Source organism: Pinus tabuliformis, chromosome 5_2 (genome assembly GCF_031772625.1).
Source record: "Pinus tabuliformis cultivar Carrire ecotype Pingquan chromosome 5_2, CPIR1, whole genome shotgun sequence".
Taxonomy (NCBI): domain Eukaryota; kingdom Viridiplantae; phylum Streptophyta; class Pinopsida; order Pinales; family Pinaceae; genus Pinus; species Pinus tabuliformis.
Window position 1 is genome coordinate 451215113 of NC_142306.1, and position 14922 is coordinate 451230034.

Genomic DNA, 14922 nt, shown 5'->3' on the forward strand with positions numbered 1-14922 from the left:
GATTAGATAAAAATTATATTGGAACCGACTTAGTTTATTATTATTAAAATATCAATAGTGGTCTCGAATCAAATTAGTTCTTAATGGACTAGTTAATTAATAATCTAACAAGGGTTTTGATGATGATTATGGAAATAGTTATTTGGAAAATTTAAAATTTATGAAGATTGGTTAATTGGTTTAAATAGAGATTAGTTTTTAGCTATGTTGTATTAGTTTCTGGAGCGTGGGAATGTTGGGAATTTAGATACAGATTAGAGGTTTCTTCAAAATTTACAGGGAAGGGCTAAGAGAGAAATTTCCCCAAAATTTATAGGTAATGACTAATGGAGAGCAATAATATTATATAATAAAAATTAAAAAATTAAAAATATTTTTTTAATTATATAATTTATATAATAATCAAAATTAATATTGATTCAAATATTAAAATCAATTTTAATATATAAATAATAAATATATAATCTTTTTTATATATAATATATTCTCTAGGTGTCTATTTCCTTAAGTCTCTCTCTTTTATATATATAAAATATCAAGTTCATTATTAGTTCTGTGACATGTTTCTCTAGTTATTTTTACGAGAAAAAATAACTCTAATGTTTAAGCATTGACTGCCACATACAATATGCACACACTCATTATCAGTTCTATGACATGTTTCTCTAGTTATTTTTATGAGAAAAAACAACTCTAATGTTTAAGAATTGATTGCCACATACAATATGCACACACAATCTTTTGCGATATATATACATAAAAAACAAAAGAAATACCCATCAGCGTGACATCCCAGATATCACCCTTAGGTAGAGATGCCACACGCTTCCTTAATCCATTAGGAGATTGCTCTGGTTTCTCAATTAAGGATATCAGTGTTAAAGATGTTTTTGGCCTTTTTTGCAATGAAGCTTTCAACATAGGCTCATGTTTGGTGGGCAGTTCAACATATTTCTCTATAGGCTTTGTATTCCCCCACTCTAGGGAACTTTGGAACTCAAAAAAAACCTTTACCAAACTTCTATTAAAGCTCCAGCTGGAAAAGTAATATTCCCATACAATTCCAAAGCACCAAAAAACCATCGAAAAAAAAAATCACTTCCTAAAAATGGTTCGAAAAATTTTTAAATTAAATTAAAAAATAAAAAATAATAATCCCAAATGACATCAAAGTGGACTTCAATCAAATAAAAACTTAACCCTACTTAGTTAACAAAACCAAAGACAAAACATACCAACCATCAAAACAAATCAAGACAACATAAAGCTTATCGAATAAACAAGAAGCTCGGCATCTCTGGAATCCCCTGCTTCGCGTAATTCAAACACGAATGGAGCATCAACCATGTCCCGCTTCCCGAGATTCCCTCCGATGACGCCGCCCCCTTACCTTTACCTTTCCCACGTCCCCATCACAATTTACTTCTCACGGCCTCAAAAACGAAAAATTATCCATACCTAACAGGCCCCTAAGATGGCTTTGTTGCGATCTGCGCGCATATCTAAATTCTTTGTTGCGATCTGCGCGCATATAAAAATTTTCTGCACTCGAAATGCGCGTATACATAATTCATAATCCTCCCCATATCATAGCACAAACGTGCTGATGAGAGAAACGAATTACGCGCTGTGCGTATTGCTGTTATTGCTGTTGGTATGGCCATGGAAATGGATGACTCTCTATCCCTCTCAATTCTCGATGCCTCTCGTCGTCGATAGTTGCAGGGGTCAAAGGATTTTCATGTACCATCTTCCCACAGAATTTAACGCAGATATCTTGAAACAGTGCAAGTTCGGGCTCGCCCCCTGGTGGAACCTCTGTCCGCGCGCCGCAAACAATGGCTTCGGGCCGCCGTATAATAGCTCCCTGGGGGACGGCTGGTTCGACACGGATACTTACATGTTGGAGATCATATTTCATGAGAGGATGAAACAATACAGTTGCCTTACCCCAGACCCTGCCATGGCCGATGCCGTGTTTGTGCCCTACTACGCTGGCCTCGACGCTCTCAGATATCTGTATCCACAACCCGACAGAGTGCCCGAGTCGTCGCACGGTGTGCGGATCATGTCGTGGCTGAGAAAGAGAGACGAGTGGAATCGAAGCAGAGGTAGAGATCATTTCATGGTGATGGGTCGCACGGCCTGGGACTTCGGTGCTGGCAAGGGCTGGGGAACTGGTTTGCTGGAGGTCCATGGGGTTCCTAACATGACGTTGCTGACGATCGAAAGGCGCCCGTGGCAGGCCAACGAACAGGCCATCCCGTATCCGACTTCGTTTCACCCGTCGTCTGCTCGGCAAATCGAGGAATGGAAGAGCCGCGTGCGGGCATCGACGCGGACTCGGCTTTTCGCGTTTGCCGGGTCAGTCCGCCCCTATGTCGGCGACGGCGGCTTCCGCAACTTGCTCATGCGTCTCTGTGCCCGGTCGCCAGGTAGCTGCCGTCTGGTTGACTGCGTGGCTGCGCGCTGCAGCCATGAGGCTGAGCCGGTCATACAGGCGTTCATGGAGTCGGTCTTCTGCCTGCAGCCCCGCGGCGACACCCCCACGCGCCGGTCGACGTTCGATGCCATCATAGCGGGGTGCATTCCGGTGTTCTTCCACAACGACTCGGCGTATACACAGTACACGTGGCATCTTCCCTCAGACGGGAAGAAGAGCAACGAGGGGTACTCTGTGTTTATCCCGCAGGACGACGTGGTGGCCAATATGTCGATCGTGGAGCGAGTGCTTAGGCGTTTCAGGCGTGAGCAGGTGCGAGAGATGCAGGAGAACGTGATGAGTTTGATTTCGCATGTCATTTACACGATGAAGTCGACCACGAGCGATGCAAAGGCGGCGGGATCGGTCCGAGATGCGTTCGACATCACCGTGGAGAGGGTGGTGGAGTCGATTTCTCAACAGCAGAAGCGGGCCAAATATGAGGCAGAGACTAACACTGTAGGATTCGAAGCCGAGGTTGATGATGATGCTGATACTGATACGGATTAAAGTTCGTGCAACGGTAAAAAAAAATGATAAATTTGGGGGTAAAAAGTGATAAATTTGGCTAGCGGCTTGAGACGCAATTTAGTTGACCGTGGGCAGAGGAGATTTAAGTGTTAAAGTAAAATATGGTTAGTGTTAAAGTCAAATATTAAATTGGTGTATGATATTTTTTGATGGTTAAGTTTATGAGTATATAAAAATATATATATTTTATCTTTTGATTTTGAACTTGTGATTTTTAGTAAGAAATATATATTCTTAATTATTAAATTTACTCAAATTGTATTAAGTAAAAAAACATCAAAAATCTCTTAAAAAGACTTATAATAATCCCATCTATATAATCTAAAATATCAAAATCCATTATTACCACCAAAATATAGATACCTATCATAGGCAAGGTCAATTATTTAAGTTCGCCCATGTCTCTGAATATTCCAATAATACGCAGCTCAAAAGCCAGAATGCCGAATTACAGAGGCATTGCTGACATTAAAAACTTCTCAGAAGTTGGTATTGGAGTACAAATCTTTCATTCTTTTCTGATGTTGGTATTGAAATGCAATTCGCTGGTTCACAGATGGTGTTGGTGAAATAAAAATTGTTGTATCAGAAGGTTAAGAATATTTTGAAATCTGACACAATTCAGTTCAAGCAATTAATCTTATTCTTATTCATCCTATTTTAGAAATTTTGTCGAATTGCAATTATTGAGTTATAAGTATTTGGATTTTTTTGGTTTTTAAATATTATTATAATAATAATATTTAAACATGATATTGTTGTTATGGTTTAGTATTTGTTTTTTATACAAAATTGCAAAAAGATTATTAATAGTTATTAATAGTTAGATTAAAGTAAAAACAATAAGATTAAAAGATTTTTTTTTCAAATCACTATTTAAATATCATGATTCCAATAATTAAAATTATGTGAGAGAATTAAATACAGATTATGTGAATCATGATAGGTTTTAAACAAAGTGTAAATTAACATTGAATTAAATATATATATATATATATATATATATATATATATATTGAAATTTAAGTATACATTATAATAATTAAATAGTCACACTTTTCTAATTGAAAATTTTAATTTGAAATTAACATTGATGTGCATGTAAATATAAAAATAATATGTTTCCAAAAAACCAATGAATAAGATGTTATAATGGTTTAAATGTCATTATTAAATATTTATTTTAAAGCTAGGCAAGCCTTGTACCATTAAGAGAAAAAAAAAGATTAAAATTTAAAAATAAATATATAAATAGTGTTGATGCAAGTGAAGAAAAGTATATAAAAGTAGAATAACAATGAATGCAAAAAAAATGTAGGGGAGGTTCGCGTCTGAAACAAAGAATGGCTAGGTTCTGCGGTGCCGACGACACGCTGATCTGCGAAGAGGCAGAGAAGACAAAGATCACAGGGAGATTGAACGCCGGACTAACCCAACCGAGTGCGCTGATACGGATCCGGCAATGCAGAGGACGAGATCACAACCCCTCAGCAACGAATCGAGCCTCGGATGATGAATGGCCTGCTCTCAGGACACGGTTGGTTTCCCATTATCTGATTAAAGGTTCTTTTCATAATAAACCTGTCTCCCTTACTGTAACAGGTTACGGCCAGCAAGATTCACACCGAAAACGTTCAGATCTGCAAACGATAGCACAACCCTACCTCGATCCGCAGCCTCAAACTGCAATTAAGGGTAAGAACGGAGAGTTTTGGCCGGAGACAGATGCGCGAGCGGGAGTCACAAAGAATACTGGCTCATTTCCATATGGAAGGAATTTGTGGCTCAGATCTGATATCAGAGAGCCCGAGGGAGGAAAGAACACGAACCACCAAGGCACGCCCAGAATCTAAGTTTCTTGAAACTAAAAAACGGATGATAGGAGGTGGACGATCGCCAGATCTGGAGAATCAGGGCTCGATTAAGGCCGATCCATCAGATCTAAAACAAATATTTATCAGATCTGTAGACGGCAAACACTGTTGTGCCCAAATCAAGGAAGGGATGGACATCCAGGAGTTAAAGAAACAGATCCAGAACAAATTGGGAATTCCGGCAGCATTCCAAAGTCTCTTATTCTCAGGGATCTGTATGCAGGACCAACACACGCTCCAGCATTACGGAGTGGTCAAAGATTCAACCATCATCCTCAACCTCAGGCTCCGAGGCGGATGCAAGGGAACCAGCTCAAAAAATCCAAGCTCCTTCCACGATGCAGTTAAAGGAAAAGAACCAATGCAACACAGAACAGCATCCACACCAGAGATTCCAGGACCCTACATTGTGGAACAGAAGGCAGAAGCACCTATTTTAACTATATCATTGCCAGAGGTAATAGATCTACACTCAGATCTAACTCATAATGCTGTTATATGCAGATTTAACGGTTATTGGCCCAAAGCTGATGCACTACACCATTGGATCTACACATCATGGACACCCAATTGTGAAATATATCTATGCCCTAAGGGATTCTTCATAGTCAGATTTAGCACAGAGCTGGAACGAGACAATGCCATTAACCAGGGGCCCTGGTTCTGGGGCAATGCTGGTCTCTTTCTCACACCCTGGTTCCCGGATTTCGACGCCAATACCATGGTAGTATCGACAATGCCAGTCTGGGTTAGGCTACACAACCTACCACTGCATTTCTGGCACCGAAAAGCTTTAACAGCCATTGGGAACTCCTTAGGAAAATATCTCAAAATAGACGAGGACAGAGCATGCCGGGGAATTTTCACATATGCTAGAATATGTGTAGAAGTGGATCTAAGCCAAGGACTCCCAGATCATATTACATTGAATTTCAATAATTCACTGTGGACGCAACAACTTGATTACGAAAACACGGCTTTCAGATGTCGCAGCTGCTTGCAGACAGGGCACCTACAATATGCATGTCCACAGACTTGTAAGGAGCCAAAGGGGAATAAGAAACAACAGAAAAATCCAAAAGGCTGGCAGCACACTGAACCAGTGGAGGAGGAGGCACTAAACACAGAACCCACAGACATATACAGAAGCCAGAAACAAATGGAGGAAGAGAACACCGAAGGGCACAAACTTGAACCAAACAGCATGGTGCGGCAGCAAGAACAACAGCTGGAAATAAGTGGTGCCAATCGAGCTCATAGTACCGAAGGATCATATTCGGACAAAGAACAACCTGTGAACATAGAGGACATCCAACTAGCCATAATTGTCCCCACTGCCAACACTGGAGGATGGCGAAAAGTGGAGAAGAAAAAAGGGAGGAAAATATAGGCTGGTAGACACAATATCATAAATTTTGCTGCATTCCTTTCTAGTCTTATACTATTCTGTGTTCTTATTTCTGTTATGCTGCCTGTTATTACAGGAATAGCCATTTGCATATGCTTCAAGCATCTACAAAATGTAATTTTATCAACATGAATAAAATTACGATTTTTTCCTAGGGGAAAAAAAACAATGAATGCAAAAATAAATAATATTGTTGTACCATTAAATGATGGACTTAAAGAATGGTTTGTAAAATTTTAATTTAGTAGTCTTATAAAAAAATTGGAAAAAGTTGTATTTATATATATATATATATATATATATATATATATATATATATATATATATATATATTATTTTCTATCTTTAACATGTTAATTGGTATTATTATAAGTGGAAAATGATATACATTCACACATATCAACTAGTTTTATTAATTTGATGAAAAAGTTAGTGGAAATTGTTAAATCATGTATTTGATAATTTAATTGATTGTGAATGTATTAGTATTTGGGCATATTCAACTAATAAATTTATAAGGGTTTTTAGTACATATTTTTAGTGATAAACATAAATCTTAAAACCTTAGATATTACAAATCTATAGAAACACTAGAAAACTATCATAACATTAAAATCCAAAAGTTATAATGTATTGAACCATTGAAACTATTTTGTTAAAACTATATTGATTGAAACTATTTTGTCAAAACTATATTGAAAATAAAATGAAATGGAAAATCAATAATAAATCATTAAACATTATTTTAAATTAAATTGTAAATGTAGAAAAAACAATTACAATGAAAAATTATTAAATAAGGCATAAATTGTATTAAACATAAAATATTAAAGGATTATCGTTTAATTGTAAATAATATTAAACTATAAAAATATGCAGTTCGAAAATCGTAATGACATGACTATAAAACTATGCGGTACTAAACTCACAATGACATCTCTTAAACAAGTTGATAGAATGTAATAGTATATATTATTACTTTTGTTGGTTGTAGTGCATTATCGGCAACAAATATACAACTTGCCAATGAGCATTGAATGAGCAGGCACTGTATATGGGCACCATCAGATAAATGACCTTGCTAAAATTTGATGGTGGGCATATACAACTCCAGCTAATTTAATGCCTATTGGGAGACTACTAATTTTTAGTTGTGCATTGTCCTGCACCTGTCTCCATCAACCGTTCATCCCTTCGCTAATTTAAGTACAACAATAATGACTCTTGCACTTGTCCCTTTGCTAATTTAAGTACAACAATAATGAATCTTACACCTCTCTCTGTCAATCATCCACCCCTGCACTAATTTAAGTACAACAATAATGACTCTTGCACCTGTCTATGTCAATCACCCACCCCTGCACTAATTTAAGTACAACAATAATGACTCTTGCACTTGTCTCTGTCGATCATCCACCCCTGCACTAATTTAAGTACACCAATAATGACCCCAAGACAGGTGTACTCACTAGGTTTTCTATAAATTTTATAAATAAATTTTTTATTTATGATAGTGAGCTAGGTGTAGTGATGGGGCTTTCTGGTGTTCACCTTCCTTTTATCCAAGGGACCACTAACAATATTGGGAGGATCCTAAGGAAGCATAAGGTGTCTTCAACCTTTAGGCCTTTAAATACCATCTGGAGCTCCCTTAGATCCGTAAACGACCCAGTGGACCCCAAGAAAATGAAGGGTGTTTACGTTATCCCATGCCCTTGTGGGACTCCCTACATTGGTGAGGTTGGTCGCTCGATTAATCAAAGGATTCATGAGCATGCCACTGACATCAAGCATGGAAGGATCACTCCTCTTCTTTGGCAGAGCATGCAAATAAATCTAAGCATCACATCTGCATTGAGGAGGCCCAAGTCATTGCTAGGGTTAGTCATTTCCATCATCGTAAATTGAGGGAGGCCCTAGAAGTTGGAAAAAGACCCAACAATTTGAATAGAGACGATGGTTGGATTATTAGTAAAAGTTGGGTCCCTGTCCCGTCCTCCTATTTTTTTAGGTTTCTTTTTGGGATTTATTTTGTTTATTTATTTATCTATGTAGGTCTTGGTCTCCTTTATATAGTATTTGTTGTTGGTTTATTCTTCTCTAGAGTTTATATTCTCGATCCTTCGTGTTTTCTTAATTATTTTATCATCATATTCGTTCTTAACTCTTTTTAGTATTTTTGTTATTTGTTTAATGTGCCTCAACCCTGTATTTTATTGTTGATCCTGTTTTATGTATTGATTACTTTTCTTTGTATATATATGTATTTTTTTATTTATTTTTATTTTTGTTTATATATATATATATATATATATATATATATATATATATATATATATATATATATATATTCTTTTGACTTGTGTATATTTTTGTTTGTTTTTTTTTTCCATTAATTATTTTTATTTATTAAACGATCGTGTCTCAATTAGGGTCTTGAATTCTTTTTATAATTTTTGACTTCCATCCTTATTTGGAGTTTGAATTTGATTTTTTTTTTTTGTTTCTTTTAATTTTTTTTCTTCTTCAGTAATAGAATTTTTTAATAATATTTGATTTTAATTTTTCAAAAACTAGTTGTTTAATATAACCGTTAGTTATTAATATTTGTTTTTAATAAATTAATAAATTATTATTATAATTTTAATATTACTTTTCAAAAACTAGTTGTTTAATATAGCCGCAATTCATAACCTATATACTCAAGATCAAGCGAAATACTCCCTATCCTATCCTCTTGATCTAAGTTGGCATGTCCCCCATTGAAAATGCGGCCATGTTTAGATATCTGATGTATAAGAAGAAGCTTCACAATATGGAATTCAAGAGGCTCCCAAAAATTGCTTATAACTTTAGTCAAAACCCCCACCTGCACCTCAAGCGTAGGTAGCATTGGGATGCTCAGTCTTGGCTCAACCTTTGGGGATTAAGGAGGAGATCATCATTGGAAGAAAGGACAATATCAAAGATATTATTACTTCTAGTTTTAAGGACAAGATGTAGGATGGTAAGGAGCTGGAGGGCGAAAGGAAGCTAAGGTATTATAAGGAGTTGATCGACCCCACCCTCGATAACCAGAATTATCTCTCTATGTTGACTATAACTAAGAAGAAAATGAACATCGCTAGGATTAGAACTAATTCTCATGAGCTTCGGAGTGAGATCGGGTGGTGGTCTACTCCCAAGACTCCTTGGGACGATAGAATTTGTCATATTTGTGATACTAAGAAGTTGGAAGATGAAAAGAACTTCCTTTTAGACTGCCTGACTCTTGCCCACATCCGCTCTCAATTCCCTATCATCAATCACACCTCCAATTTTCTTGACTTATTAAGACAACCCAATTATAGTGATCTTGGAACACTTCTTTCCCTGCTCTTTGATCACAGAAACAAGATTTTGAAGAATGAAAATTAGACTCTCCTTCCTTGAGGTCCGATAGACCGCATTGGTCTTAGTGGACATTAATCATCATCATCATTAATAAATTAATATCATAATCTAAATATTATTGTTCAAATATATGCGTTACTTGAAATTATGGTCTCTACATTGCTCTCTATTTAAGCCTTTGCCATGGTCTACGTCTTCATCTGGTCTTGATGATGAACCACACTTGTTAGTCCAAAACACTGTCGGACAAAAATTTCTCTTATGTGATTTCTACCAAAAGACTTTTCTTAATTTTATAAACAATAAAATTATTTTTTTATCTAACAAATTAATTTTATTCTAGATAGAAATTGTCAAGTCGGTATTAAGCACCAATCAGAAATAAGAAATTTCATTTTTTAAAAATTTAAATTTTGTTTTAACTTGGATTGTCATGTCCAAGAATAACACCTTAATAGGGCAGGGAAACACCTGGATAATGTAGGGAATTCAACTGGTGTTAAGACTTAACATCTAGGAGTGCACGGTGACCATCTATTCAAGACGAGTTAAACAAACATATAACCTAGATCTTCCGGAGAAATCACAGAGAAACCTTAGGGTCGAAGCATTCCAAACCTATCGGGGTTCATCATCAAGACGTGATTGGAGAATAAGATTAACAAATCACTAATATACATATATATAATACAACGATAATGCATTGACCCTAAAATTTATATGTAATTTCTCTTTAAAATCTTAACTTAAATCATAAATCACAAAAACTTCCAATTTAAAATATATATCCTCTTATTAAAAATAAAAACTAAAAACAAATATCTATTTTAAATATTATGAAAATGCCACTCTTCACATTAAACAAATAATTATAATGTGTGTGCAAACCTTTCATCTCTTATCTTCTTCATCACGAAAAAAACGTTATTCATCACTTCGTTAAAAATAAAAAATAAAAACAAATATCTTAAATATTGTGAAAATGCCACCATTCACATTAAACAAATAATTATAATGTTTCTCCAAATCTTTCATCTCTTATCTTCTTCATCACAAGAAAACGTTATTCATGACTTCATTAAAACAAAACACAAATATTTTAAATATTATGAAAATGTCGCCCTTCACATTAAACAAATAATTATGATGCGTCTTTCAATTCTTTCATCTCTTCAACACGAGAAAGCGTGATTCGTGACTTCATACAATACAAGGAATGGATCGTGTACTTATTCAACCATCGAGTAGCCGCCCAAAAAATTAATGGCTTCATATAGGGAGTCGATTGTGTACTTTATCAACCATCCTAGGAATATAGCAAACCATATATATGTGGGGTTATTGGTTTATTAATGGATAGTCTACATATTTGATTAAAACGAATGGGTAGCATATAAAGTCCCAATAGATTGATAACAAATTGATAATTTCATATATATAGTAGTACCGAAATATTTTAATTAAAAGTTGGTTTATTTTATAGATTTTCTGCAGTAATTTAATTAGATTGTTTTTTTTGAAAATCATGAAAATTTTGGTAATATTTCCATAAATTTTTGTAGGAATTTTTGTAAATCTAGGTTAAAGTTGTTAAATTTCAAGATTTTGGGTGCCTAAAAGGTTTTTGATGGCATTGAATCTATTGCCACTTTCAAAAACATGATTTAAACATTGCTTTGCAAAATTTGTTGAAATTGTTTTGCCCATATTCTGGCCAAAAGTGGTCGTTCGGTAATTCCTCCGTGTAGGTAGACTTGTCTGATTTTTTTGACGATGTAAATAATTTTGATATAATATTAATTTAGTAATGTTGTGCCTTTCTTTAAAGAACTAATTTTATTGAAGATATTTCCGTAGGCTCGTGAGACCAATGTGAGGGGAATAATGATTTTTTTATGGTATTAAAAATATTAATGTGGTTGATATAAGGAAAGGCTTCATAGGTATAACAAAAAAAAACTATCGCAACACAAAGAATGTCTTACTAATGCACACATTTACCTGATTAACCATGCATAAAAAGGTTATGGGTCAACTTTAACTTAAGAAAAAAAGGAATTATAAATTAATGTTATAAAAGGTTATGGGTAAACTTTAATTTAAGAAAAAAAATGAATTATAAATGAATGTTATAAGTGATAATAAGGGACTTATCATAAGGAACTTAATAGAATCAAAATAATTTCAAATTCCTAGCAAATTGGTGGGTGGGGAGCCACATGGCATGAATATAATTTTTAAAGTTTATTAAAAGTAATGAACCATTTTGCTAAAAAAAAATTGCTTATATATAAATGAATGTTATAAATAACAATGAGGAACTTATTAAAAATGAAATAATCTCAAATCCCCAAGAAATTGGTAAACCTAATATTTTAAATTTATTAAAAGTCCATACAACCTAACAAATACTTTAATACACTACAATCATTAATCAGAGTTAAAAATATATATTATAAAATTTAAAAACATGGGATAAGGAATTTGTTTTTAGAAATAAAATGTATACATAGTCTACATTTAACATTTCAAGTTGTAACCTCTTACAACAAAAGAAAATTTTCTTAACTATTAAAAAACACATTTTTTTAATCATAACAAATGTTACTTCTTATTTTTCTAATTATTAGCTAATAAATGTATAAAAAAAATAAAAAATTACAAGTAAGCGAAATTTCCTAACTATTAAAAACTACATATTTTTAGCCATAATGAATGTTCTTATTTATCAAGAAGTCGGAACAGTTTTTTTCTGAGAAGGAAACGGGGAAAATGCGCAGGGTTTCTGAGAATCTCAGAGTTTGATCCTAATGGAGGTCCGCAGAGGAGGGAGCTCCACTCCTTCCTACAAAGATGCAGTGGCCGGCAGAGGTAAGTCACATCTGGGTAATGTCAGAGGTTCAGTGGAGAAAGAAAGCAAAAATAAGGAAAAGGAGTTAGATGGTGCAGAGTCCAAGGAAAAGAGCAGCACAAAAGACAAGGAGGAAGAAGACAAAAACCAGGGAAAAAAGGAAGAAAAACAAAAGGGACCGTGTAGACCTAGAACGAAAATCACGCTGAGAGTAGTTTTAAATAATGCTGCACTAGAGGAGCACAGGGAACATATGGAGACTTATGCCATAATTTGCAAATTCATGGGATTATGGCCCACTAAAAAGGCTTTGCAGACTTGGATCAAATATCATTGGAAACCCAAGGACAGCATCGATCTGCATCTTGGGTTGAAGGGATTCTTCACCGTGGTGTTCACAAACATCAAAGACAAAGATAGAATATTCGAAGGAGGACCCTACTTTTTGCAGCAAATGGCCTCTATATGAGGCCTTGGGTGATGAACTTCGTTCCAGAGTGCGAGACTTTCACTTCAGTTCCTGTCTGGTAAGGCTCTATTCTCTACCTCTAGATTATTGGTAAAATGAGTCACTTACGGCAATAGGCAACAAACTAGGTCGTTTTTTCAAAGCCTCGGAAGCCACCAGAAGAGGTAAATATACTTCCTAGGCAAGGATTTGTGTGGAGATGGATCTTTCAAGAGCTCTTCCAGATGAAGTTATCTTGGAGGTTTTAGATGAGGAATGGGTGCAAATGGTGGACTATGAGCATATTTTGTTTAGATGTCATAAATTCCATGAACATGGACACTTGATCAGAGATTGCCCTCTCAGTAAAGCGGAAGACAAAGATAAATAGAATGCAAAGAAGGACACAGAAAGCTTTCAGAAAGTAGCAAGCAGAGGAAAAGGAGGAAAAAAAGAACCAAAGCAACAACATAATGAAGGGCAAAAGAACAGTCAAAATAAATTCCAAGCTCTGGTAGAGATTGAAGACATGCCAAATGAAGACCAAGCTATGGAGGAAGGCCCTAATGAAAAGGAGAAAGGGGAATACTACACTCCAGTACAAATTACTAATGATAAGGAAGAAATCATGATGAATGAAACAGAGCTAGAGATGGACCAGGAAATGACCTAGAGTGAAACAGATCTGGAGGATCATGAACTTCATGAAATTCTAGATAAAGAACACCTAGATCTAGAAGTATTTCTGCAGCAGCGAACCATGGTGAGGATAGATTCAATACCTTAAGATGAATGCAATAGAATACAGCAGTTGTTTCTGTGGAAAACCCAGGAAAAGAGGTCAGATAAAGGAAAAATAATCGATGTGCAGGAGTGCAGAGGGGTGAAAACAATGAAATCAAATCCAGGATTAGCTACCAGAAATGCAAGCAAGAAAAGGGGCAGAGAAAAGCAGAAGGAGCTATTGATGGAGTGTGGAAAGCTGATGATTGACTCAAGTAAGATGAAAGACCTGTCTAGTTACTCCTTCACAAATCTTTAATTATGAAGTTTACATCTTGGAATATAAGAGGTCTAGGAAGTAAAAGAAAGCAAAGAATGCTCAGTTTTAGAATGAAACAAGACATGTCGGATATGATCTTCATCCAGGAAATGAAGTGTTCCATCCAGAAAATAAAATTAATCCACAGCAAATGGCTCAATAGATTTGATTTTTTAGAAGTTAAAGTGGAAAACACAGCTGGGGGTATTCTTACTCTCTGGAACCCACAAAAAATTAGCGTAATAGATGCAGAGGCATCCAGAAATTACTTATCAGTAGTCATTCAACCAGTAGGGGTTTCTGAAACCTTCCTAGTCACTAATGTTTATGGTCCTCAAAGAATAGAGGATAAACTCAGATTGCTAGAATCCCTCGTTGATATCAGAAACAGACAGGCTAGTATTCCTTGGATCATTGGAGAGGATTTTAATATGATCAAATCTCTTTCAGAAAATAAAGGAGGAACAAGAGCGCTAAACAAAGACTCATTAGATTTTCAATCATTCACAGAGAATATGAAACTGGTTGACTCAGACTCGGACAATGGCCTTTTTACTTGGAAAAACAAGAGAGGAGGAGAAGCACAGGTGGCCTCTAGGTTAGACAGGTTCATGATATCAGAGGAACTTATGTTTATAAATAATGAAATCACAACAAAAATTCTTCCCTTTGGAGGTTCAGATCACTAGCCAATTCAATTGGAAATTAAGGGTTTGGAATCTCCCAGAAATAGACCCTTCAGGTTCGAAAATATCTAGCTCTCCCACTCAGATTTCTTGAGTAATATCAAAAAATGGTGGATTGAAGATTTGCAGTTTCAAGGATCTAAAATGTTTCTCCTTCATAAAAGACTAAATCATATTAAGTTTAGACTCAAAGAATGGAATAAGAAG

General features: G+C 35.4%; 1 protein-coding gene across 1 annotated transcript; it reads left to right on the plus strand.

Moving 5' to 3' along the window:
• The first annotated feature begins 1515 nt into the window (after positions 1–1515).
• Positions 1516–3093, plus strand: LOC149159617 (putative xyloglucan galactosyltransferase GT11). The gene has a single exon (XM_089433529.1). It carries the CDS (start codon positions 1607–1609, stop codon positions 2990–2992), a length of 1386 nt encoding a protein of 461 aa, XP_089289655.1. The 5' UTR covers positions 1516–1606; the 3' UTR covers positions 2993–3093.
• The last annotated feature ends 11829 nt before the right edge of the window (positions 3094–14922 follow it).

Bases quoted from the DNA above. Each gene is read 5' to 3' on its own strand.
- LOC149159617 (XM_089433529.1), top strand. From the start codon at position 1,607: ATGAGAGAAACGAATTACGCGCTGTGCGTATTGCTGTTATTGCTGTTG.